The sequence below is a fragment of the Geotrypetes seraphini genome, chromosome 4 (genome assembly GCF_902459505.1).
Source record: "Geotrypetes seraphini chromosome 4, aGeoSer1.1, whole genome shotgun sequence".
NCBI lineage: Eukaryota > Metazoa > Chordata > Amphibia > Gymnophiona > Dermophiidae > Geotrypetes > Geotrypetes seraphini.
This window is the reverse complement of record NC_047087.1, coordinates 277,472,215-277,498,583: the sequence shown is the minus strand read 5'-3', so window position 1 is coordinate 277,498,583 and position 26,369 is coordinate 277,472,215. Positions and strand designations below refer to the sequence as shown.

Here is a 26,369-nt window from a genome sequence, read left to right as displayed (position 1 = left end):
ATAACTCAGTGGAAAATAGGATTTTTTTTTTTTGCTTTTGAAACAGCAGTCTATGTAATTCCAAACAGATGTCTCTCTTTCACTAATCAAACATCAGTTATTTCTTGGACAGCCCTGATTAGCTGATTTTTGCATAATGAAAAAGACAGTTGATGGCTACTCTTGTCTGAAATGAACATGCTAAAAAGAACAACTAGTCCCCCCTCGAGAAGAAGACACTGATGAGTCAGTGAAATAAAATTAATGTGATGAGACTTCATTATGAGTCATTAGAAACAATGACACTTGGCTAAGACTTTTTTTTTTTTTTTTTTAAATAGTCTTTGATAAAAGCCTGTTGTAAAATCAGAATTTGATGTATAACAAATTTATCATGGTGACTCATCAATTTAACTTGCTGTTTCACTTCCAGGCAAATGTTTGTGGCACTTTTGATGAAAGAATATTTCCTGTGCTGAACAAAGCATGCTATCAACTTGATCTTAATATTGAAAAGAATTACATTCATATGCAGAAGAGCCCTGAAGCCTGCTTCTAGCTGGGTTGTGATGTAATGGAGAACGAGCTTCTGTTTCCATCACTGAGCTAACAAGATTCCAATTTTCAAAGGGTGGAAAGTACAGTTTTAAAGTCAATTCTTTCTGTCCTCTAGAATTTGCAAATTTCTATACATTCCTGGTAAATTCTATCCCACAAATCGAGTTGACTGAATGTAGGGCAGTGGCACTGCTGAGTCAGTTCTTCGAGTCCTACCAGTCATGTCTGGTGACCACAGTCTTGGCAGAATTTCAGCAAATAATTAAACCAGTCTGTGTGGTCTAGAAAAGTGGTTTTCACTGGAAGATGTGCATGCTATATATAATCTCATGCATATTCATTGTGGATATCCTGAAAACCTGACTGGGCTGGTGGTCCACAAGGACCGGGTTAAAATCACTTGTCAAGGAGACCCCCCACCCCACCCCCATTTTATATCTGCTAAATTTTTTTTGTTAGTTTTGGCTAGTTTCCCTTGATCCAGATACCAAGCCAGGCATATACACAAATGGGTCAATGTATTAACAAAATTTGTCAAGTGTTTTCTTTAAAAGAATCAAAATGAAATTCACCAGGAAGCTAACCTCATTGAATGCATGCACAATATGTTACTAAAAAATTTTTGTATAGAATGTGAATCCTCAGTGTGAGGTAATGAGCTCTGAAGAGCAAACACCCCAAAAGGAAAAAAGGTCCAGTGCTGTACTGGGCCTGCATTTAGACATTTATTAAGTGGTTTATCAAATTTTAAATAAACTTGGAAACTTGGGGGCTCATAATTGAAAGAGAAAAACGTCCAAAAACCGGCCTGTCGGCACTTGGACGATCATAAACGAAAGATGTCCAAGTGCCGATAATCAAACCGGGGTTTGGACGTATTTCTAAACGACCTAGGCCTTCATAGTGCCGCTGAACGACCATAGCTAAACGGGGCATTTCGGGAGGCGTGTCGAGGGCGGGAGTTGGGCGGGACATGGGCAGGCTTAGACTTAGTCGTACATCATGTATAAACGAAAGTTTAACAACAGAGCCTAGACGGAACTTGGACGTTGTGACTTAGACCATTTAAAACATGGTCTAAGTCACAAAAAACCACCTAAAGTCACCAGATAAGCACTGCAAACACATAATACAGACCACCACACACTACCCTAGTGATCACCAATCCCTCCCAACCCCATAAAAATCGTAATCACACCTTTAAAATACAGCCTCCAGACCATCGTCACCTGGCAGCCTGGCATAGGAAAGCCTAGTCGTCCAGCACAGAGGTGGCTTAAGCCGTTTTGGGAGTGTGTTAGGGACCCATGGAGAGGAGGACCCATACCCATAAGCCTCTGTAATTACTGCATTGATACTTAAACATGTGCACTCCCCTATACACCCCCAAAACCCTTTTGTACTGGCATATAAGTAGCTCCTGCAGCCATAAGGGCTATTAGGGTGATAGATAAGTGGGTCTAGGGGATTCTGGAGGTAGTTTGGGTGGCTCACCATGACCTATATGGGAGCTGTAGTGAGATGATGACATGGCACCCTTTAGTGAAGTTCACAGCAGTGCCCTGTATGGTACCCCACTATTTAGGTGCCATGAATGGGTGTTCAGTCCATCACTTTGCAGACCCCTCTCACGTCCAACAGGGCTTATTCTAGGCGTTTTTGATTTGGACGAAAAGTTAGACGAAAATGTGGTATAAAGATGGATGATTTAGCGACTTGGATGATCAGATCATCAAGACGTATACTTAGACGATTTTTGAAAGAGAAAAAAATTTGGACGTAGTTTTCGAAAATGTGTCCTAAGCTGTTTTTTACTTTGGACGACTTGCGACTTAGACGAAAACGGACTTAGACGTTCCTTTCGATTATGCCCCTCCACGTATTTATCCGGCATGAGAACCCTTCTCACAGCTTTGGCCACACACCATCATAAGAATTCACATTTGTGTATATCACAAACCATGTGTACAAACTAATGAGGTAAGTGAATCAAATCAAATTAACACTGCGTTGCATTCAGTGAGAAAGCCCCCCCCCCCCCCATGAATTTCAGCCAAAAAGAAAAAATATGGAAACATAGCATGTACATCAACAGTGAGAGCTAAATTTACCAGGAAGACCAGCATTACACAATATCTCATACGCTTCCTTTAGGCACATGGAAGCGTAGATGTTGCTGAGGGGTGGTCTGTGACCAGGGCAGGATTAACCAATAGGCCAAATAGGCACGTGGCTAGGGCCCAAAATGGTCAGGGGGGCCTGATGAATGAAGGCATCAACATTGTTTTTTCCAAACGGCGATGGGCCCCTCTAGCATTGATCGCCAACGTGGGCCCCCCCCCCCCGATCGCAACGCGGGCCCCACTCTCATCGACGGAAAGTAAGACAAGCAAGCAACGCGGGTAAGAAAGGCAATGGGAACAGTAATTGTGCAAGCGATGCTCCTTGCCCAAAGCTTCCCTCTGACGCAGCTTCCTGTTTCCGCCTGGGCACATAGTGGGGTGGGGCAGGATAGGGGGCCCAGTGTACTTGGGTGCCTAGTGGCCCTCGACGAATTAATCTTGCCCTGCATGTGACACCCCAATAAAATATTTTGCCACCCCAATTTTACCAGGTATGTGGTTCGGTATCTCCCATTCACCTTCCCCCTGAGATACTGTATCTCTTCTTCTCCCTGGTGTGAACCAAAATCTCTTTCCATTCCCTTCCTCCCCCCACCTCAGCAATCCTACAGTCTTCTGGTACATTGCTGGCAGTGTCAGACATTCAGGCAAGCACTGCCAGCTGGCTCTAGAAGTGTTCTCACTGTTGCGTCCCACCTACTGTGACACAACTTTCTGTTCCCATTTCTTGTGCTGGTCGATGGTATCCTGCTTGAATTCTAACATTGCCATTGTGGGACCGCATCAGGGGAGGGGTGAAGAGAAAAGATATTGCATCCATGGGGGATGGGGAGGTAAAAGAGAGACAAAGATACTTGATTAAATAGATGGGAAGGGGGAGCGATGCTGGATGGAAGTGGATTGAATGAGTAGGTGAAGAAGAAAGGGAGATGCTGGAGCCACAGAGGGAAGGAGGGAGAAATTGAGGTGCTGAGATGGGGGCGTGAGCAGAGGGAAAAGAAAAAGACTAGACGATGGGGGAGGAGTGAGATAGGAGACTTTTTACACAGGATGGAAGACTGTTGCTTGCTTTTAACGTGTCATGGGCGGACAAAGACTGGTTTCTTTTGTATGCTAACTGTGTGCCCCAGTGTGTGCTTAAGTTTCGATTCTGTGCTGCGAAGACATATTTCCAAGGATACCAACAGAGCTGTGAAAGTGCCATACATGGCCTCAGGAACCCAGGAGCTTATAAGTCGCAAAAGGGGGGCAGGCATACCCAAGCGAAGAAAAGAAAGTTTGAGAAATATTCCTGTTATGAGCACTCCCGGGAAGGATAAAGGCGTGGGCTTAGGGTGGGATAGACAGGCAGCATATTTGCACCTATAGGGACAATACATGAACAGAGCTGGAGGTGTGTTTCACAGGACACAGAAAAAACCCCTGTATATAACCTCATGATTTTTCAGGGTGAGGCAGAGAGCTCAACATACATTCAGGTATGTGCTCACTTCTGTTTGTCTAATCTCTCCATTGTACAGTAGTACCTTGGATTACGAGCATAATCCGTTCCAGGAGCATGCTCATAATCCAAAATGCTCGTTTATCAAAGCAAAGTTCCCCATGACAATAGTGTCAACAGCAACGATTAGTTCCAAAACCCGGGGTATGTAGCTGTCGGGGCCAGGTGCTGCAGCGCCGTCTCTTTCATCCGCCTCCTCGTCCGCCTCCTCCGTCCATCATGAAGAACAACCCCACAGTGCCGCTTCGGGGGGGATGCCTTTAATGTGCCAGCCGCCGGAGAACCTGCAGTGCCGCTTCAGAGGGATGCCTCCTCCATCCGCCGGCCAGTCCTCCACGTTGGATGCCCCATGCATGCTGGAGAGCCCCCAACCGATCCCACGCAGTCGAGCGCTGCCCCACCCGAACGCTGTGCACGACACGCACAACGCCAATGATTGACGCTGTGCGCTTCACACGCAACACGCAGGGGGGACGGCACCCGGCCACGCAGGCCCAGACAGAGGTCCTCCAAACTGCAGAAGGCACCCGACATGGAAGGCTGGCCGGAAGATGGAAGAGGAATCCCCCGAAGCGGCGCTTCCTGGACTGTAAGTGCTCGTTTATCGGGACAGTGCTCAGTTTGCGAGTCAAAAATTAGCCGAGTGTTTTGCTCGTCTTGCAAAACACTCGCAAACCGGGTTACTCGCAAACCGAGGTACCACTGTATTTCCAGACTGATAATGCAAGTTTCTTTCTGGTATACTCTACTAACAATAAAAGTATTGTCTGTTTTGGAATATACAATGTGCGTCTGTGGTCATTTCCTTTAGAAGGATTCCAGTGAAGTGGTAATACAGCCAGCCACTTCAGGGGGAAAAGTGAGAGATACAGTACTACCAATCATTTCTATAGCTCTACTAGACAGACATAGCGCTGTACATCAAAGCATAGCAGAGAAAGTCCCTGCTCAAAAGAGAGAAAGTCCCTGCTCAAAAGAGCTTACAGTCTAGTCAAGACAGACAAACTGGACAAGAAGGTGCATCAATACACAGTGCTCAGGTGGGGGAATTACAGAGGGAATGATAAGACAGATGGGTTGGAGTGTGGAATTGCAGTGCTAGAAGATGGGCTGGAGTTTGGAATTGAAAGCATCTTCATAGAAGTGGGCTTTGAGTCTCAACTTGAATACTGCCAGAGATAGAGCTTGATGTACCGACTCAGGCAGTTTGTTCCAGACATAGGATGCAGCAAACTAGAAGGGATGGAGTCTTGAGCTAGCCATACAGGAGAAGGGTACAGATAAAAGAGACTTATCCAATGAGTGAAGTGCCCCGGGAGGAGTATGGGGAGAGATGAGAGATACTGAGGAGCTGCAGAGCGAATACACTAGTAGGTCAGTAAGAGGAGTTTGAACTGTATGCAGAAATGGATAGGGCGCCAATGAAGTGACTTGAGGAGAGGGCTAATGTGGGCATAGCAACACTGGCAGAATATGAGGCATGCAGCAGAATTCTGAACATATTGAAGGGGAAAGAGATGGTTTAGCACTGAACCAACAGATGGAGGGATGGACAAAAAGAGATACAGTACTGGATTTCAGGAAATGGGCAGGGAGAGAGTTACTGGCCTTGGGAGGGGAGGTGCAGCAGCATGGGAAGAGAGGGGGAGAAATTGGACATGAGGAGGGACAGGGACACAGAGGAGTGATGTTGAACATGGGGATATGAGGACAAACAGGGCAGGTGCTGATGCTGCTGGTGACCCGCAAGTCTGGAAGAGGAGGGAATGTGATACCAGCGGTCCATACTGGGGTATGAAAGGAGAGAGAGACAGAGAGGAGAAAAAAAAAGGTAAAAAGATGCCAATATTACAAGGGTAGGGAGATATGCCAGACCATAGGGGAAGGGGAAGGGAAGGAGGAGGGGGAAATGAGAGCAAAGATGGATGGGACACATGGCGAACAGGAGATTGGGAAAAATGCTGGATCTAGGGTGGGGGAGAGAAATGGGGCAGGGGCGATAAGAAGGAGAGATGCTGTCTCTGGTGTGAGAGTGCAGGTGAAAGAGGAAAGCATAGCGGTCATACTTTTCCAGCAATAATACAGGTCACACAGAGTAGTAAAAAGTGAATATTTTTGGAGGGATTCTACAATTGATAAGTAACAATTAGTAGGAAATATTTATCGATTGTATTCACAGAAAGACAGTATGTCAGATCCATGACCCTTTAGATATGACAAATAGATCAGCACTTCATCTGGGCCAGTCAATGCATTTGAATCAATTTTGAATTATTTGTGCGCTTTGGAAAATGACTCGGGATTTAACTGGGTGACCTTTACAGTCCAGGCTTCTCAAAGCAGCTGTTTTTCCTAAGTATGGAAGAATATATTCAATGCAGAAAATATGTATTTTTAATATTCCCTGAGAAAATAAAACATTTGCATTTGGTTTTATTTAGACTGAAAATCTGTGTCTTTTCCCCATGACTGATTACCCTTATCATGTTTCCTGTGCAAGCTGTTGTCCGGGATTTACCTTTGGAACTTTGTAAGAGTTTTTGTAAATATTTCCCCATTATTTTTATACCCATCCAAAAGACAAAAGGACTAATTGTCTCCCAAAAGGCTACAGATGTCCTAATTAAATTATCGCTGGACATTCAGCTGTAACACCCCAGATTATTTATCTCCTCCCACTATACCCCACATCCCTTCGTTGAACTTACTGTCATTAAATGACCATCATAAGAACATAAGTCAAATCCAGCATCCTATTTCCAACAGTGGCGAACCCAAGTCACAAGTACCAGACAAGATCACAAAGAGTAAGACAGATTTTATGCTGCTTATCCTAAGAATAAGCTGTGGATCTTAATAATGGTTTATGGACTTTCAGTGAATCATCCAAACGTTTTTGTTAAACCCTGCTAAGCAAACGGCTTTCACCACAATCACTGGCAATGAATTCCAGAGTTTAATTACACGTTGAGTGAAGAAATATTTTCTCCAGTTTGTTTTAAATCTACTACTTCGTAGCTTCACTGCATGCCCCCTAGTCCTAGTATATTTTGGGAAAGATGAGTCCTTTCACTCCCTTCACAAGTGCTTTGGGAGTCCACTAGCGCTACTGCCTTTATTTTCTTGGCACCTTTCCTTTGGAATGGTCTGCCCCCGAGACTTTGCTCTGAAATGTCATAAACAATTCTTAAAGCTGATCTTAAAACTCATCTTTTCTCTGTGGCATTTAATCTTCCTTAAGGGACATGGAGGGATGAATAGCAGGGGCAATCACTATGCTGTTTTCTCTCTCTCGTTTGAATGTATGAGTGTTTTCCTATCCCAATTGGAATTCTTTTCTTAAACTGATTTGATTTTATTATGTACATCCTTTAGACTCAGCTACTCCAAATCTCACCCTGCCCTATACTTGTTACCCCTGAAAACTGTGTTGTGTCTCATCTTAAATTATGTATATAGTACTGTAATCCGCCTAGAAACCTACCGATAATGCGGCATATAAATCCTTCAAATAAATAAATATACTTAACACCCTCCCCCCTTTTAGAAAGCTGTGCTAGGCTTTTTTATTGCCAGCTGCGGCAGTATTAGCTCCGACAAACATAAGAATTCTATGAGCGTTGGTGCTAATATCGCTGCGGCCGGCGATAAAAAAAAGCCTAACGCGGCTTCATAAAAAGAGTCTTAAATAAACAAACATACTTTAATATTCAGGGTTCCCTGTGTAAAGGGTTACGCTTCCAGTATTACAGGCACTGAAATTTCAGAATCTTTCTTCAAGACTATATTGAGAATTGTAATAAGGATCTGCTTCAATGGGGTAATTTTAGGACTTATTTTTACATGTGTGGCGATATGCGCATGTAATCTGGCTGTTATAAAATAGCCCAAATACCACAATTGTGCATACCACAGTGTTCTAAATAAGGATTTGTCAAAGTGATTCATATTTAATGTGTGGACTGATGAAGAAGTGATGTTCATGCACAGTTGTACTATGCAGTACACATTATATACCCCTGACGGTCTAAAATAACTAAAGACTTATTTAGAACACTGTAGTATGTGCAATTGCTGTATTTGGGATACTGAGATAGTGCATATATCTGAAGAGAGAGTTTAACCCCCCTCTTCTATGAAACCGCGCTAGCGTTTTTTTAGCACAGAGAGCTGCGCTGAATGGACCACGCTGCTCCCAACGCTCATAGGAGCTCAATGAGTGTCGGGAGCAGTGCGCACCATTCAGCGTGGCACTCTGCGCTAAAAACCACTAGCGCGGTTTCGTAGAAGAGGGGGTAAGTTAGGTGTATTGCACATGGCTATAAAATACTACCAGGTGTAAAAGTGCATGTGATAGCATGAATGTATGTACTTTAGGCAGGATGTGGTCTGAGCAGAGCATGGGCAGAGTTCCTAAGCATGCATATTGATGATAAAATATGCTGATCTATGCGCATACTTACAAACTGTACATTTGAACATTCACATCTACTATTGAGCAGTTGTAAGTGTATGTGCCTGCATTCAAGATATGATTTCTGCTAGTATTTTATAGAGTCTTAAGTACAAGTGCATCTTTTAAAAACAGCCCCTAAGTAGGTACTTACATGGCCTCCTAATCTATTTTATTTATTAGGATTTATTTTATTTATATATTTATTTTTTATGCTTCTCAACATTCATTCCTACCAGAACACCTGGCCTTGGTCAAACATGCAGAACACAGATAAGCCCTATGCAAATACAGAACCATAAACTAAAAGTACTAATATATACAAACGACACCATAAGATGCAATACTCTTCATGTAGTACAACCCCAGAGAAACAGAAACAATTGTAGTTCTTCTTGGACAGTGCAAAATATAGACAGCAGATGTAAATTCTCAAAACTGACACATTTCAATCACTAAATTGAAAATAAAATCATTTCCCCTACCTTTGTTGCCTGGTGATTTTATTTTTTCAAACCATCTTTTCCTAGTCTCTGGCTGGATTTATTTACCACTTTCTAGAAAAAAAAATTCACTTGAGCAGGCGGTAGTTTTTCGGCTAGCGCGCGCTAAAAACGCTAGCGCACCTTCGTAAAAGGAGCCCCAAGTAATTTTATTTTTACTTTTTAGGCACTAGTTATCCTGACTTGCGCAACAAAGCAATCAAGGTTTTGTCACCATTCGGATCTTCTTATCATTGCGAACTTGGATTTTCAGCTCTGACAGAAATTAAATGGGGGGGGGGGGGAAAAAAGAGAACTGCGGATAATGGATGATGAAATGCACGCTTGCTTGTCGATTATCGAGCCACATTTTTGAGTTAATTTTGCACTCAAAAACAAGCACACCCATCGCATTGAGTAGCAATTGCATTCTACTTTAGTTTCACCATTGTTACAATTGCCCATACATAACTTAAGGAAATTTAAATAAGTAACTCTCAAATTTAATTTTTTTGTTGGTTTTGCAATTTTATAATTTCAATTATAATGTGCTGCAAAAAAATATTTGCTTCATTTAGGGCTCCTTTTTACTAAGCTGCGCTTGCCGTTTTAGCGCGCACTAGATGCTAACGCCACACTTGAGCTGGTGTTAGTTTTTGGCACGTAGCATGGGGTTAGCATGCGCTAATCTGCAGCCCGCACTACAACCGCTAGCACAGCATAGTAAAAGGAGCCCTTAGTGTGCCGGAGCTAAAAAAAATTGTACGCATTGGTTACGGCACCTATTGTAAGGCTATTCTAGAATGAGAATGGCTGATGCAAGTGCTTAGTTTTAATTGTTAGTATATATGCACATAAATAATAGCAATTTGTAATTTATGTGTATATCTATATGCTTTGCTCTCACTACCCAAACTCCACCCATGCACATACCCAGTGATGTAGTAAGGGTGAGCGGCGCCCGGGGCAGTGGCCCTTCCCTCCCTTTTTCCTGCCTTCCCTGCCCCCTCCACCGCACTCATGTCTCCCTTCTCTTTCCTTGCACATTTTAACTTCTCCGGCATGAGTAGCATGCCCGCGTCAGGGTCAGCTCGCCCTTTGAAATCGCTTCCTAGGCGTGGGTCACGGAAGTGACGTCAGATAGAACGCCGATGCTGACACAGGCAGCGACTTCGTGCAGGGGAACTAAAAAAGGTATGAGGGAAATCAAGGGGCACATGGCAAGGAGAAGAGGGGGGGGCGGAGAGGAGGAGGGATGCCATGCCTTTAGGAAGACCGTGTCCGGGGCGGACCGCACCCTCCGTACCCCCCATTACTTCGCCATGCCATCGAATCATAGTGCATCTTTTTCTACTGGTTGGTATTCTGTGCAAGGTCATTTACATACAAACACAATGACTAGAATACTTCCATTTAAGCACCTAATTAAAGGTGGCTTTTATAGCGTTACTCTATATGTCTAAGAGAGAGAGAAAGAGGATAAGGATGATAAAGATAAAATCACAGAGATGCATGAATATACAACTTGACAGACTCTGGAAAAGTGTAGCAGGAAATACAGCTGTTTTGTTGCTAAAAAAAAAAATGGAGTTGGCACTACAAAAGACTCTGTCTTTTGCAAATGGACAGATGGGTTGCAGATGAGGATTAATATAATGAGACAATGTCTTTGGCTCAGTGACCATCATGTCTCATTGACACAGTCCACGCTCCCAAACTACTGCCAACGGCACTGGTGCAGTTGGACTGCTGCCAGCCTGCATAGTCTGCTTGTCCTACATTTTCCTACTGTGTCCATTTCTCTGCCACTTTCTGGCATCCAGCGCGGCCAACATGGCCTGAGGTTACCCCCACAACAGAGGTCCTATGAATCCAGGATGCTGTGACGATCACAGTCCTGATTTCAGTGATAAAGCCACACAGTGCCGTTATTTCAGCTAAAGCTGAAATTTTACAAAAACATAGGGATAGCACCATATCCTGATCTGGAAGGGTCATTACAGTAATTCATATACCATATACTGTATTCATATTCATATACTATAAAGAGGAATAATTAATTTAATTTTATAGTCAAGTCCTGGAGTGGGGGTAAGTGAAGGGAATAGAATTGGAATTGATTCAAGGATTTTATGAATAATTTAATGAAGGTTTTATTATATTTGTTTATAATAATAATAATAATAAGTTTATATACCGAAGGACTGTAAAGTTCTATGCGGTTTACAAAGATTAAAAGATGGTACAAATTGATTGAACTTAATAGAGGTGAAAGAAAGTGGTTAATAGTCAAGAGAACTGTTATTGAAGAGAGAGAGTTGTACGGGTCAACTGTCTAGATACTTCAGGAAGAGATATGTTTTTAGGCGCTTCCTGAATTCCTCATAAGTAGTGGGCGAAAGCAATTGTTCTAGATCTTTACCCGATAATGCTGCCTGATGTGAGAGAACATGTTGATGGTGTTTTTTAAGTTTACATCCTCTAACTGGGGGAAAATGAAGTTCGAATGTGAGCTTCTCTTATGCCTGTTGGCTGAGAAGGAGAAAAGGTCAGTTATGTATTTAGGGGCTAGTCCGTATAGTACTTTAAAGCAGAGGCAGGCGAACTTAAACTTTACGCGTGCCTCCATCGGTAACCAGTGCAGCTGTTGGTAGTAAGGTGTCACATGATCAAACTTCTTCAGCCCAAAAATTAGTCTGACCGCTGCATTTTGCATTAATTGTAATCGTCGCATATTCTTTTGGGAAATTGCTAAATAGACGATGTTACAGTAGTCAAGTTGACTCAGTACGAGGGATTGTACCAGAATTCTGAATGCTGACATATCAAAATATGCTCTAATGGATCAAAGTTTCCAGAGAGTGAAAAAACCCTTTCTGATTAAGGAGTCTACTTGGTCTTTCATGGTTAGGCATTGATCCAGTGTTACACCCAATACCTTCATAGTAGTCTGAATAGGGTAACTAAATTTATTGATGCATAGTGGTGTTTTGGTCTCAAGCAGATGTGGCGAAGCGACAAAGAATTTCATTTTTTCTGAATTAAGTTTTAGCTTGAAGTCAGTCATCCATTGCTCCATCAGATTTAGTGCTTCTGATGTCTTGGGAGTAATTTCCGAGAGAGAGTTAGCAAATGGGATGATGATCGTAAAGTCATCTGCATAGCTGAATAATTTTATCCCCAGCTGGGTTAATTGTGCACCTAGTGAGGACATGTAGTCATTAAAAAGCAATGGGGAAAGTGGTGACCCTTGTGGTACACCAGATGGGTTGCTCCAGGTATCGGAGAGATGATAATTGAAACGTACTTGATAGGTACGGGACATAAGGAAGCCGCAAAACCAGTTTAACACCTCTTCCCTGATACCAATAGCATCTAGGCTTTGTAGCATTTTCCTATGGTCTACTAGGTCAAAGGCAGAGCTCATATCAAATTGTATGATCAGGGCATTGAGGCCTTTGCTAAACAATAGACGCAGATTATCTAAGATAGCCGCAATTACTGTTTCAGTACTGAACAAAGGTCTAAAACCGGATTGAGTTTCATGTAAGAGAGAGAACTGATCAAGATATTCCATCAGTTGAGTATGTACCAATCCCTCCATGATTTTTACAATAAATTGAATGGATGCTACTGGTCTATAGTTGGTTACCAGTGCTGATGATTCTTTGCTATTTTTTGGAATTGGGGTTTATTATTATGTGACTGTTATTAGTGAGGAACTTCCCATTTTTTAGGTTATGGGCTAAGTAGTGCAGCAAAGATAGTTTAAATTCTAATGGTGCTGTTTTCATAATTTCCGGGGAACATGAGTCCAGAACGCAGTATGATTTAGAGTATTTGTTATATAGTTTGATATAATTATTCCATTCTAAATCTTGAAAGGAACTCCAGATCATGTCTGCTGGTATTTCATTTCCTTGTATGTTATCTATTTGATGATCACTAGGGTCATTTGTTGAATAGTTGTTTCTTAGGTTTTTATTTTATTAGCTGGGAGGGTGGGGGAAATTTCATTATGCAGTAGTATTTGTAAGTTTTGTTGCAGGATATAATATGCATAGCCATCTTTCCTTGCGTGCACATGCACCATGCAACAATGGGTAAATCCCCACAGGCAAAAAAGATACTCAGGACTAGAGCCAACAGGCAACAAGGGCAAACATCTTGGGGTACTAACATTAGAAAATGGAGTGCCAGTTTCCATGCCACATTTGCAGCAGCAGGAGCCCTTCTAAGCTCTTTGGAGAAGTACCTGGTAGGCTATGTCACCTGAAGAGGATTTCTCAGCCAGACAGAACTTTAGAGGAGATCCCTTTCTACACTGCCTGGGGCACTGGTTGGCAACAGGCATACACAGGGCAAATCTAGTCAGAAAAGAGGCTGGAATATCAAATGTAACCACCAGGTGTCATGATAACATGTTATACTCGTAATTATAGAATCCTGTTACATTGGACCTGCTGCTAGAGTGAACCTCCAAACACAGACAGTTATGAGTCTCCCAGCATATTATATGAAGATCATGATGTTTAGATTTAGGGTTAATCATCTGATATACTGCCTCTTGGCTAATTTGCAAAAGGGATTGCAAAAGGAAGAAGAGAATAACAATTAGACAATAAAGGTAAAGATAAAAGACATGATAAATATGTTAAATACTTACATATGATGAAAAAGGCATAACAACATATGGAAAACAGAAAGACCACATAAAAATGTCCAAGAAGAAGAAAAACAAGAGGAAATAACTCATAAATTTGGATGAGTTAAGACTTAAAAAAAAAAGATATCAGGGTACATCAATGGTGGCTAGAGGCCTGCAGTAACAACCATATTTTTAATTTCTTAAAAAGGGACAAGGCCACATTTGCTTTCATTTCTTCAGGGATCAAGCTCCAAAGTAAAATTGCCTAGATAAAGGGTAGATTTGAAGCAAGTCTTACTTATCTCTTCTCTTCAAACCTATGACTCAAAATGCAAAGACACTGAATTCTTGTCGAAACTTGCGATAAAGAAGAACATGTATAGTATGGTATTAGGTGGAGGCACCAACAACCTATTTTCATTACTGGATCTCAAAATATTTGATAGGAAACATGGGACATAGTAGTTAGCCTAGTGTCAAGGTTGCTATGCTAATAATATTTTAAAGAACTAAACCGAGGGCCTACATTTAATCTTCTAATTGATTGGGAGCCTCTTACAGGCCATCTAAAAATGTGTGTTTGGAGGGGGGAGGTTTACAGGATCAAATTTCTTAGCATAGCATACTAATATAACTGTAGTATTTCAGATTATTTGTACACATTGTAGACCTAGGTTGGTGTCCTCTGGAAGTATAAAATTCCTGTAATCTAGCTGACCAAGGACCAGTGATCATATTAGATGACAAATATCATTCTTTTCAGATATGGCCTAAGTAAGCAAACTATGAGCCCCTTTTACAAAGCCATTCAATTCCTATGGCTGTGGTGTATTTACTGCATCAAGTCACAAAAAAAGTGGGGAAAGGACACTGAACATCAACTTTAGGGTTAATCAATTTATTGAATAGAAATGAATAATCAAGCCTATTTGAGAGTCCTTAATCATTTATTGCTGGACCCCAACATGGCCCGTGTTTCGGCTTATGGGAAAAGCCTTCCTCAGGGGTATGCTTTTTCTCCAGTGCAGTCCGATTCTTGCTTTTTTAAATTTATTTTTAATTTTATTTTCTATACCGTTCTTCTTTACAACATTTAGGAATATGCCCTCTTGTAGGGTTGTGTTCACAATATACTATTGTGATAGGGTGTATATCTCATCATGTGAGAGAGTACCTTCTCAAGGGAGGGCTACACCAGAGTCTACCCCTCCCCAGAGTTCCCTTAAGGATGAGTAATAGGTAACCAGGGTTAAACAGGAAATAGCTGGGTCCACCTAGTTCCTAATGGGGTGTTTCTAGTCATAGTGGAAGACTAGGTGGGTGGTATTAGGAACCAGCTCCCCTATTCCCCCGGAATATTGTGTTGCCCAATACTAAAGATTGAATGACCTTGCCATTGGACTTGAATAACTAATTTGTATCTTAATTTGCATAAGAAGTGAATTGCAGAGAAAAGGGGTGATTTATAAAGAAAAAAGATTCCTACAGTCCTAAACTGGACTCCTGATTGTGAGAGGAACTCTAGCTTGGACCCCCTCAACCCTTAGGGGACATTTTGAGGGGGGGGTCAAGAAGGACTTCACCCTGAACTGAAAGGGGGGATTGATCAATGAACTCCCAGCAGAAAGGAGCATAGTTTGAGTTCTTGGAAACAAGAGCTCCAGGGTGACTCTTGAGGGGAGGAATGCAGGCCTAGTGCCTAACTCTCAAGATCCAACATGCCTATATCCCAGGCCCTCTTGAATTCAGACACTCGGCCTACCTACATCCTCGGTAGGCAGTGGAAGGACACGGCCTACACCTTTGGGTAGGTGGGGCCAGGGGCGTGACAACTATCTAAAAGGGAACAATTCTGCCTAAAGATTTTTGGAACATGAGAAGTTGTCATGGAATTTATTGATCTCAACCAATGCTCCCTCTAGGTTGTACGGCTGCACATCTTCCTGCATCCCTCATCTCTTAATGTCTCATTTTGAATTGTAGAAGCCATTTTATTACTTAGTCTTCTACACCAGGGGTGCCCAACATGTCGATCGTGATCGACCAGTAGCTCAGGAAGGCAATGTGAGTCGATCGCAGACTGCCGTCCTGATCTACGGGCCGATCAGCCTTCCTCTCCAGTGTTCTCCCTAGGGCCTTTTAGCTGGGTGGTCCGCCCAGCTGTCATCTGCCGCTGCTGAACATTAAAAAAAAAAAACCCAAAAACCGGCTTGGAGATTTCAGCCCGTAGCGAACTTATGCTCCGGGCTCTAAAGTGTGCGTGCCGGCTTCTCTTCCCTCCGAAACTGGAAGTTATGTCCGGGGGGGAGGGGAGAAGGGAAGCCGGCACGCACATGTTGAGAGCCCTGAAGCAAGCGTTCGCTACGGGCTAAGGCGGGAGACAAGTAAATGAAGCATTTCCTCTTGCTGCCGGGTCCTGCCTACTTTCAGTTTTCGCGAAGGCAGGACCCGGCAGCATTTCCCCAATAGGTTGATCACGATCTTGGGCTGATCAGCCTTCCTCTTCCCGACGGCAGAATTGACGTCGGGGAGAGGAATGCTGGCTGGCCGAAGCAGGCAGAGCTTGGGGCCTGTTATTGGTGGCGTTTGGGTCCTGGTCCCCGATGGCAGTGGCAGTGGCTTGGGGGAGGGCAGGGAGAAAGAAAGAAAAAGGGCAGGCAGGGAGACAGAAGGAAAGAAAAGAGACAGAAAAAAAGAAAGGGAGGCAGAGAGAAAGAAAGGGCAGGGAAGAGGAAGGAAAAGTTGGGGGAAGGAATGAGGTCTGGAGGAGAGGAAGCATACAGGCTAAAAGAAGGGAAGAAAGATTGTATGCACAGTCAGAAGAAGAAAGTGCAACCAGAGACTCATGAAATCACCAGACAAGGTAGGAAAAATGATTTTATTTTAAATTTAGTGATCAAAATGTGTCTGAATTTATATCTGCTGTCTATATTTTACACTAAGGTCCCCTTTTACTAAACCGCAATAGAGGTTTTTAGCGCAGGGAGCCTATGAGTGTCAAGAGCAGCGCTGGGCATTCAGCGCAGCTCCCTGCTCTAAAAATTGCTATCGTGGTTTAGTAAAAAGGGAGGGAGGTATATTTGTCTATTTTTGTATGGTTGTTACTGAGGTGATAGTGCATAGAGTCATCTGCTTTGACCTCTTTGAAAAACCCTGGAATAGGAATGATGATTAACATTTTGTATGCGTACAGTGTGCTTTGTGTTTTTTTTTTATTTTATTGTTGGTAGATCATTTTGACTTGGTCATTTAAAAAGTAGCTCGCAAGCCCAAAAAGTGTGGGCACCCCTGTTCTACACTCTGTAATAATCAAGGTGGACAGGGATCTAAAGAACTTCTGCCCTTAAAGAATTTACTGAACAAATAATCTTTATCTACTTTCAAACTTTTCATAAGCAGAATCTCTTTTCACAACTCCTATTTTTAGTGCTAAATGTTCCATCTTTGGATATCATCTATATTATTGAATACTAGCATTTAAGGATAAATGTTTCCCTAAAACTTCCTCTCTCAAACTATCAATCATTTCCATTGATAAGTCATGTTCAATATCACCTGCTACCTTACTAGCATAAACTGATTGAATACTTTAGACAATCCCTTAATAGAATTTCTTCCCATTAAAATTTGATTAGCATAATAATCTGTTGTTTTTTTTGCAATCTCCATTTTATATCATCTTAGATTATTCCTTCATTCTATCTTATTCATTTTCATTTTCTCTCCCCATACTCTAAAGATCCTTTATTCTATTTTTACAAGGGAGTGCTGAAAAGTCCTTAGCCCAATCAAGAAGAGAATGACGTGGATATAGTTCAATCAATGATCTGAAACAATATCAATACATAGAATTTTATTTCTGCAAAATGGCACTTAACGAAATAAGATAACAATCTTTTCAGCTACAGCGGCAAAACAATCCTCAGGATTTAGGAAGTTGGTTGGTTGGGCTGAGAACCTTTCAGCACCCCCTCATATGTAACAAAAGTGAGCCAAGTATAGGACAATCAAACCATTGTGACATCACTGATTAGATTGGCTCTTATTGGTGGAGTGAGGCATTGACATCACAATCTCAGCTCTGGAATGTTGCTATGAGGGGGTGCTGAAAAAATTCTCAACCCAATCAAGAAGAGAATGAGGTGGATATGGTTCAACAACTGATTTGAAACAATGTCAAAACATAGAATTTCATTTCTGCAAATTGGAATTTAATGAAATAAGATAACTTTTCAGCTACAGTGGCAAAATAATGCTCAAAATTTAGGAAGTTGATTGGTTGGGCTAAGAACTTTTCAGCACCCCATCATAGAAGTTTATAAACTGCTAGGTCCCTGAATAGATCCAAAGCAATGTACATTAAGAATTATATACAACACAAAATAATTAATAATTTGTGTTAAAAAAATATCAAATTAGAATTCACTTATTCTCCAAATATCTTTGAAACAAATATGATTTTAAAACTTTATAACATGACAAATAAGAGGGTTGTTGCCTAATAATCAATAGAAGATTATTCCGTAGCAAAACAGCTTGGAAAAAGATTTAAAAAAAATACACCATTAAAACAAGATAGCTAAGCAAAATCCTATCTTTCACGTGAGAATTTGACCTACTGCCAGGAATCTTTAATCAATTTAATCAAATTAAATGATACCAATCCATGTAAAATCTTAAACTCAAGGCATGCCAGATTAAATTTGACTTTTTGTCTTAACATGAAGTCAATTAAGTCTCATCAGTAAGGAAGCAGACCTATCAAACCTCATTGATCTAAATATCAACTAACAAAATATCTGGAAACCAAGGGTTAGATCTGGTATTAGGTTGTCTCCCAAATATTAGGGGAGCATCTTATCCAGCTCTTCAGTAAATGAGACATTCCAAAAATGGACCATACTATCTGGTAATAATGTTTCATAAAATGTTGTAAAATGTTGTTTAATAACCTCCAAACAGTAAGCCACATTAATCTTGTCTCTAATAGGGATCCTTTTACTAAAGCCATGGCAAAAAAGGGACTTAAGTGTGCCCCTTATGCAGGTCTTTCCCTCACGCTAAGGCCGTGGCTAAGGTCATGGCTAATTTTTCCATTTTCCAAGTTTCCAAGAAATGCAAAGTCATACATTTGGGCCATAAAAACCAGAGGGAACAGTATAGTTCAGGGGGCGAAAAACTTTTGTCCACGAAAGAGGAGCTCCCGGGACTTGGATGTGATAGTATGTGATGATCTTAAGGTGGCTAAACAGGTTGAAAAGGTGATAGCGAAAGCTAGAAGGATGCTAGGGTGCATAGGGAGAGGTATGGCCAGTAGGAAAAAGGAGGTATTGATGCCCCTATATAAAACTCTGGTGAGACCTCATTTAGAATATTATATACAGTTCTGGAGACCACACCTTTAAAAAGAGATAAACAGGATGAAGTCGGTTCATAGGAAGGACAGAGATGGTCAAAAAGGTGGAGGAGTAGCTCTCTATGTAAAGATCAATATCCAAGCGACCGAAATGCAAGGGACCTGGGGAGAGGAAGAAGCGATATGGATTGCTCTGAAAAGAGAAGATGGAACTTCTATCTACGTGGGTGTAGTCTACAGACCTCCAAATCAATCGCAGCAAATTGATAAGGATCTGATTGTGGATATCCAAAAGTTTGGAAGGAAAGAGGAGGTTCTGCTGTTGGGAGATTTCAACCTGCCGGATGCGGACTGGAATTTTCCATCTGTGGAATCGGAAAGAAGTAGGGAGATTGTGGATGCCTTTCAAGAGGCTGTGCTCAGACAAATGGTGACGGAACCCACAAGGGAAAAAGCGATATTGGATCTGGTCCTCACAAATGGAGAGAGTATCTCTAATGTTCGAGTGGGTGCTCCCCTGGGAAGTAACGATCATCAAACGGTTTGGTTTGATATAACGGCTAAAGTGGAGAGAAGCCGCACGATACTTAAAGTCCTAGATTTCAAATGTACGGACTTTAATGCAATGGAGAGTACCTGAAGAAAGAGCTGTTAGGATGGGAGGACATAAGAGAAGTGGAAAGACAGTGGTCTAAGCTGAAAGGAGAGATAAAAATGGCTACGGACCTTTATGTGAAGAAAATCAATAAAAACAAGAGAAATAGGAAGCCGATATGGTTCTCCAACCTAGTGGCTGAGAAAATAAAGGCGAAAGAGTTGGCGTTCGTGAAATATAAAAAAACCCAAGAAGAGGAGAGCAGAAAGGACTACAGGGTGAAACTGAAAGAAGCCGAGAGAGAGATACGTCTGGCGAAAGCACAGGCGGAAGAACAAATGGCTAAAAATGTAAAAAAGGGAGACAAAATTTTTTTCAGATATATTAGTGAAAGGAGGAAGATGAAAAATGGAATTGCTAGGCTAAAAGATGCTTGGATCCAATATGTGGAGAGTGATGAGGAGAAAGCAAATGTGTTAAACAAATACTTCTGTTCTGTGTTCACAGAAGAAAATCCTGGAGAAGGACCGAGATTGTCTGGCAAAGTTACACGAGAAAATGGAGTAGATTCTGTGCCGTTCACGAAGGAGGGTGTTTATGAGCAACTTGAAAAACTGAAGGTGGACAAAGCGATGGGACCAGACGGGATCCATCCCAGGATACTAAGGGAGCTCAGAGAGGTTCTGGTGAGTCCTATTAAAGACTTGTTCAACAAATCTCTGGAGACGGGAGTGATTCCTGGGGATTGGAGGAGAGCGGATGTGGTCCCTATTCATAAAAGTGGTCACAGGGATGAAGCAGGAAACTACAGGCCGGTGAGCCTCAGTTCGGTTTTTGGAAAAATAATGGAAGTGTTGCTGAAAGAAAGGATAGTGTACTTCCTTGAATCTAATGGGTTACAGGATCCGAGGCAACATGGCTTTACAAAAGGTAAATCGTGCCAAATGAACCTGATTGAATTTTTTGATTGGGTGACCAGAGAGCTGGATCAAGGACAAATGCTAGATGTAATTTACTTGGATTTCAGCAAAGCCTTTGATACAGTTCCTCAAAGGAGGCTGTTGAACAAACTTGAAGGGCTGAAGTTAGGACCCAAAGTGGTGAACTGGGTCAGAAACTGGCTATTGGACAGACGCCAGAGGGTGGTGGTTAATGGAAGTCGCTCGAAGGAAGGAAAGGTGAGTAGTGGAGTCCCTCAGGGTTCGGTGCTGGGGCCAATCCTGTTCAATATGTTTGTGAGTGACATTGCTGAAGGGTTAGAAGGAAAAGTGTGCCTCTTTGCAGATGATACCAAGATTTGTAACAGAGTAGACACCAAAGAGGGAGTGGAGAATATGAAAAAGGATCTGCAAAAGTTAGAGGAATGGTCTAATGCCTGGCAACTAAAATTCAATGCAAAGAAATGCAGAGTAATGCATTTGGGGACTAATAATAGGAAGGAACCGTATATGCTGGGAGGAGAGAAGCTGATATGCATGGACGGGGAGAGAGACCTTGGGGTGATAGTGTCCAAAGATCTAAAGGCGAAAAAACAGTGTGACAAGGCAGTGGCTGCTGCCAGAAGGATGCTGGACTGTATAAAGAGAGGCGTAGTCAGTAGAAGGAAGAAGGTGTTGATGCCCCTGTACAAGTCATTGGTAAGGCCCCACTTGGAGTATTGTGTTCAGTTTTGGAGACCGTATCTGGCGAAGGACGTAAGAAGACTTGAGGCGGTCCAGAGGAGGGCGACGAAAATGATAGGAGGCTTGCGCTAGAAGACGTATGAGGAGAGACTGGAAGCCCTGAATAGAGGAAAGGAGAGACAGGGGAGATATGATTCAGACGTTCAAATACTTGAAGGGTATTAACGTAGAACAAAATATTTTCCAGAGAAAGGAAAATGGTAAAACCAGAGGACATAATTTGAGGTTGAGGGGTGGTAGATTCAGGGGCAATGTTAGGAAATTCTACTTTACGGAGAGGGTAGTGGATGCCTGGAATGCGCTCCCGAGAGAGGTGGTGGAGAGTAAAACTGTGACTGAGTTCAAAGAAGCATGGGATGAACACAGAGGATTTAGAATCAGGAAATAATATTAAATATTGAACTAAGGCCAGTACTGGTCTGTATATGGCCGTTTGGTGGAGGATGGGCTGGGGAGGGCTTCAATGGCTGGGAGGGTGTAGATGGGCTGGAGTAAGTCTTAACAGAGATTTCGGCAGTTGGAACCCAAGCACAGTACCAGGTAAAGCTTTGGATTCTTGCCCAGAAATAGCTAAGAAGAAAATTTAAAAATTTAAATGGAATCAGGTTGGGCAGACTGGATGGACCATTTGGGTCTTTATCTGCCGTCATCTACTATATTACTATGTTACTACTACAGTGGTCAGTGGTCTTCATCATAAGGGATATGGGGACAGACTTAAAGATCTCACTATGTATACTTTGGAGGGAGAGGGTAGATATGGTAAGAGATGTTTAAGTACCTATGTGGCATGAGACGAGTTTCTTTCATTTGAAAGGAAGCTCTGGAATGAGAGGGCATAGGATGAAGTTAAGAGGTGATAGGCTCAGGAGTAATCTAAGGAAATACTTTTTTACAGAAAGAGTGGTAGATGCATGGAATAGTCTCCCAGTAGAGGTGGTGGAGCCAAAAACTGTGACTGAATTCAAGAAAGTGTGGTACAGGCACATGGGATCTCTTAGGGAGAGGAGGCACTTGTATGCTCCTGGCCTGGCATCGGGGAAACAGGGAGAACAGAATGAAAAGGCAACAATAGTCTATCGTGGAGCCCAAGATGGGCTCTGCGATCGACTCGCATTGCTTTTGTGATCTACTGGTCGATCGCAATCGACCTTTTGGGCACCCCTGTTCTAGCACTTACCACAGTTTAGTAAAAAGACCCCATAAAGAAAAGGAAGAATTCAGAATTGCAAGCATTAGTTCTGGCATTATTTCTAAGGGCTCCTTTTACCTAAGGTGTGCTAGCGGTTTTAGCGTGCGCTTAGTGCGCGCTACAATGCCACGCATGCTAGACGCTAACACCTCCATAGAGCTTGCGTTAGTATTTTTCGTTTAGCGTGGGGTTTGCGCGCGCTAATCATCAGCGCACGCTAAAAACGCTAGCGCGCCTTAGTAAAAGGAGCCCTAAGTTTAGAGTCTGAGATCCAGCACATCTAGAGTGGACAGAACAAGAAACTCCTCTGCTTACTCATTTCTTTCCAGATTGATGATCAGTTGCTCCCCTTCGGCGTGGATTAAAAACTTCAAGACTGTTGGATGACTCTAAAAAAAATACAAGAAAGAGCCTGATTTTAAAGCCATAAATATTGTCCTACTCTTGGCAGTGCATGAAAAACATTTTTTGAGGTTCTTACTTTTGCATGTATAAATTACAGCAGGGGTGTCCAACTTGTGGCCCGAGGGCCGCATGCGGTCCCATGAAGTATGTTGTGCGGCCCCGGTCGAGGGCAATGCAATGTTTTCCTCTGCTGTCCCCTGGGTGTTTACCGTCTTGCCGGCTCCCTCCTCTGTCTTGCTGCAGCGTTTGCACATTTGTGCATCCTCAGAAACATTTTTTTATGGCCAATGCGGCCCAGGGAAGCCAACAGGTTGGACACCCCTGAATTACATTTATACATTTCAATGAGCATATACATATACCTAGTGGTGTAGAGAGGGTAGAGGGCACCTGGGGAGGTGGTGCCCCCCACGCCCCCTCCTTCCCCGCTGCCCATGTGGGAAAGACCCATGTTAAGTGGCGCACTAAGGCCACATCTTACTTTTGTTTGGCAATAGGACCCCTAAATTTAAATTAAATGATAAATTTATGGGGTGCATGTGTCAGTGTGGTACTGTACTTAGAAAATTGAGCAACCTCATACTTTGCATTTGGAATACTGAGCTGATCATGATTCCATTTACAGAAGCTATACTGAAAACACATGTTTTTCATCTACATCAACTGTGCCAAGTAAGACTAAGCTGTGACAGGACAGATTTAGCTACTCTTTTTTAGACTAGATTATTGCAATTCTCTCATGGTTCATGTACTAAAAAAGTATTTACCCAGGCTACAAGGAATTCAGAATAATGCAGCCTGCTTCCTACTATTGTATCATTAATACTGTCTCTCCGGTCTTATCTGATCTCAACCGGCTTTCATTTGAGTTCAGGGACAGATTTAGGATCTTGTCATTGGTGTTCAAAGTCTTGCACAATGTAGGGCCCTAATGCCTGATAGATTAAACACATCAATACTTCCCTCTTGATATTTATGATCTGCAAGTTTTCTTAAGTATTTCTCTGTCCGTTGAAATAAAGCCAGTTGGAACCAAAAGTGAGAATTTTTCTGCATCAGTGCCAAGCTATGAAATTCTCTAGCTTATACAGTATTATTAGAGTTCCTTCTTTGCATTGTAGAGATGGGTTGTTCTGACTAGGGAATTAACAGTAGTACAGTCATGTTTTTATTGGTCATTAGTGATTCTATTTTTTGTTTTTAGTAAAAGTAGGTTTTTTAAAATTCTTTATTGATTTTCAAACTACAAATGCGCCATAAATGAATCATATATATGTACATTGTATAATAAGCGCAGCAAACTTTCAAATATTACTGCAACAAAGAAATTTCCCCCTCCCTCCCAGCTAATATACAAACAAATAACTCAAACCTTTATGAAACTATTCATAAAATCATAAAATTCCATTCCCTTCCCTCCCTCCCCCCAGGATGTGTACATTTCCTTGTTTATAAAATAAAATAAATTAAATTATTCCTCTTTACAATATTTAGTCAATGGCTCCCACACCTCTATAAAATTCTTCAATCTTCCCTGTTGTATGTCCATACAACGCTCCATTTTATATGTAAAACACAGGGATTCCCACCAGAATATGTAGTTCAACCTATCCCAGTTTTTCCAATTTCTTAAGATAAGCTGCATGGCAACCCCTGTCATCACTAATAGAAGCTTGTTATTATTCGTTGATATTTGACTTTTGGCTCTCATAAGAGTACCAAATAAAATGGTATCATAAGATAAAGCCACTGGATTCTCTAACATGTTATTTACTTGATCCCAAAAAACTGCAGAATCAAGGGACAATAGTAAAGTAAATGATCTAAAGTTCCAGCATCCAGATGACAATGCCAACATCTATTTGACTAATTTATGTAAACGAACAGTAGTTTTAACGTTATTGAACCATTCTTAGCTTTCTGTTCTGCTGGGTTTGTCCTAATCAGTGAGGTTGTACAGTATATTCACACACCACCATCCAAAAATGTCAAACGAAGAAAACTATATGACAACCTAATAGCCACCAAAGCAGCCAAACTAGATAGACAAATCACCAATCTGCTGTCCTCGACCACAGACTACCTTCAAGAAAGAAACTAAAACCCTACTCTTCAAAAAATACATAAAACCTATTTAACACGACCAGTTCCTACCCAAACCCCACCTACCCACTCTATACCCATAACAAATCTATACCCATAACAAACCCCACTCTATACCCATAACAAATCTAATATGCTTCTTATTACCCAACATGTATCACCTTAAGGTCTCGACAACTCTTATGTAATTCCTATGTAACTCTTACGACAACTCTTATATTATGTTACAATTCTTGTAACCTCCTGACAACTCTTATGTAATCCGCCTTGAACCGCAAGTTATTGGTGGAATAGAAATCACTAATGTAATGTAATGTAATATATACTGATAGTAGTATAATGGGTACACCTCATGGTGGTAGCCCCACCCATGACCCCGCCCCTCAAGCCCCGCCCCTCCCATTGCCCCGCAACCTCATGTCCCACCCCGGAAATGCACTTTTTGATGACATCACCGGAAATGGGGCGTGTTTAACCCAGGAAATACGCTTTCTGATGACATCACCGGAAATGGGAGTGCCTGCCTCTACCGGAAATGCGCTTTTCTGATGACATAGGCGGAAATAGGGTAAATGAAGCGACGGAAATGCGCTTTTCTGGCCACATAGGCGGAAATAGGGTAAATGACGCGGCGGAAATGCGCTTTTCTGACCACGTAGGCGGAAATAGGGGAAACAGACTTAGTCAAAAACCCCCACCTGGAAATGATGTGGCCAGAAAAGAAGCGTCTTTATTTTAACAGTTTTTAGTTAAAAGACAGGGTTTAAGAGCTCACGGATAGAGCAGATCACAAAACAAAAGGCATTCACAAAATCTTTCCTGCTTTTAAAACAGAGCAGGGGCAGAAACAAACGAGAAAAGGTTGCATTTGCTTTTAACACACTTTTCAGTAGGAATTCTGAGCTAATGGTTAATGGGCCAGCTCCCCTATTGTCATGGTAACAGCTGATAAGCCCCTTGCAGCACCCCTCCCCTGATAAAGCCAAGGGGGAGAGAGGTGGAGGTGTGTTTAAACATGTCTGAACTTGTCCCAGCCCCCTACTGTTGTCTTAACAATCTGAAAAAAACAAAAAACAAAAGCAGCTGTCACCTAACAGGGCTCTGTTAAAAAGGCAGAGCTATGAAGGAATCTTTATTGAAGCACATTTATTATGATCCATACACGGCAGGAAGCTATGGAGGCATTAACCCTCTACTTCAAGCGGCTAAAAAGAGTGATATAACAGTCCGGAGAAAAGATGTGGTGGATTGGATCACCGGTCAAAACGCATACAATTTACACAGACCGGCTA

General features: G+C 42.0%; 1 protein-coding gene across 2 annotated transcripts in view; it reads right to left on the bottom strand.

Annotated features, from left to right (window-relative positions):
* ADAM12 (ADAM metallopeptidase domain 12) overlaps positions 1-26,369 on the bottom strand; it is a 711,117-nt gene that overhangs the window by 504,296 nt on the left and 180,452 nt on the right. For both annotated transcript variants that reach the window (XM_033941188.1, XM_033941189.1), the window contains exon 3: positions 22,885-22,958. In XM_033941188.1, the coding sequence (XP_033797079.1) occupies positions 22,885-22,958 (74 nt within the window). The remainder of the gene's footprint in view (positions 1-22,884; positions 22,959-26,369) is intronic.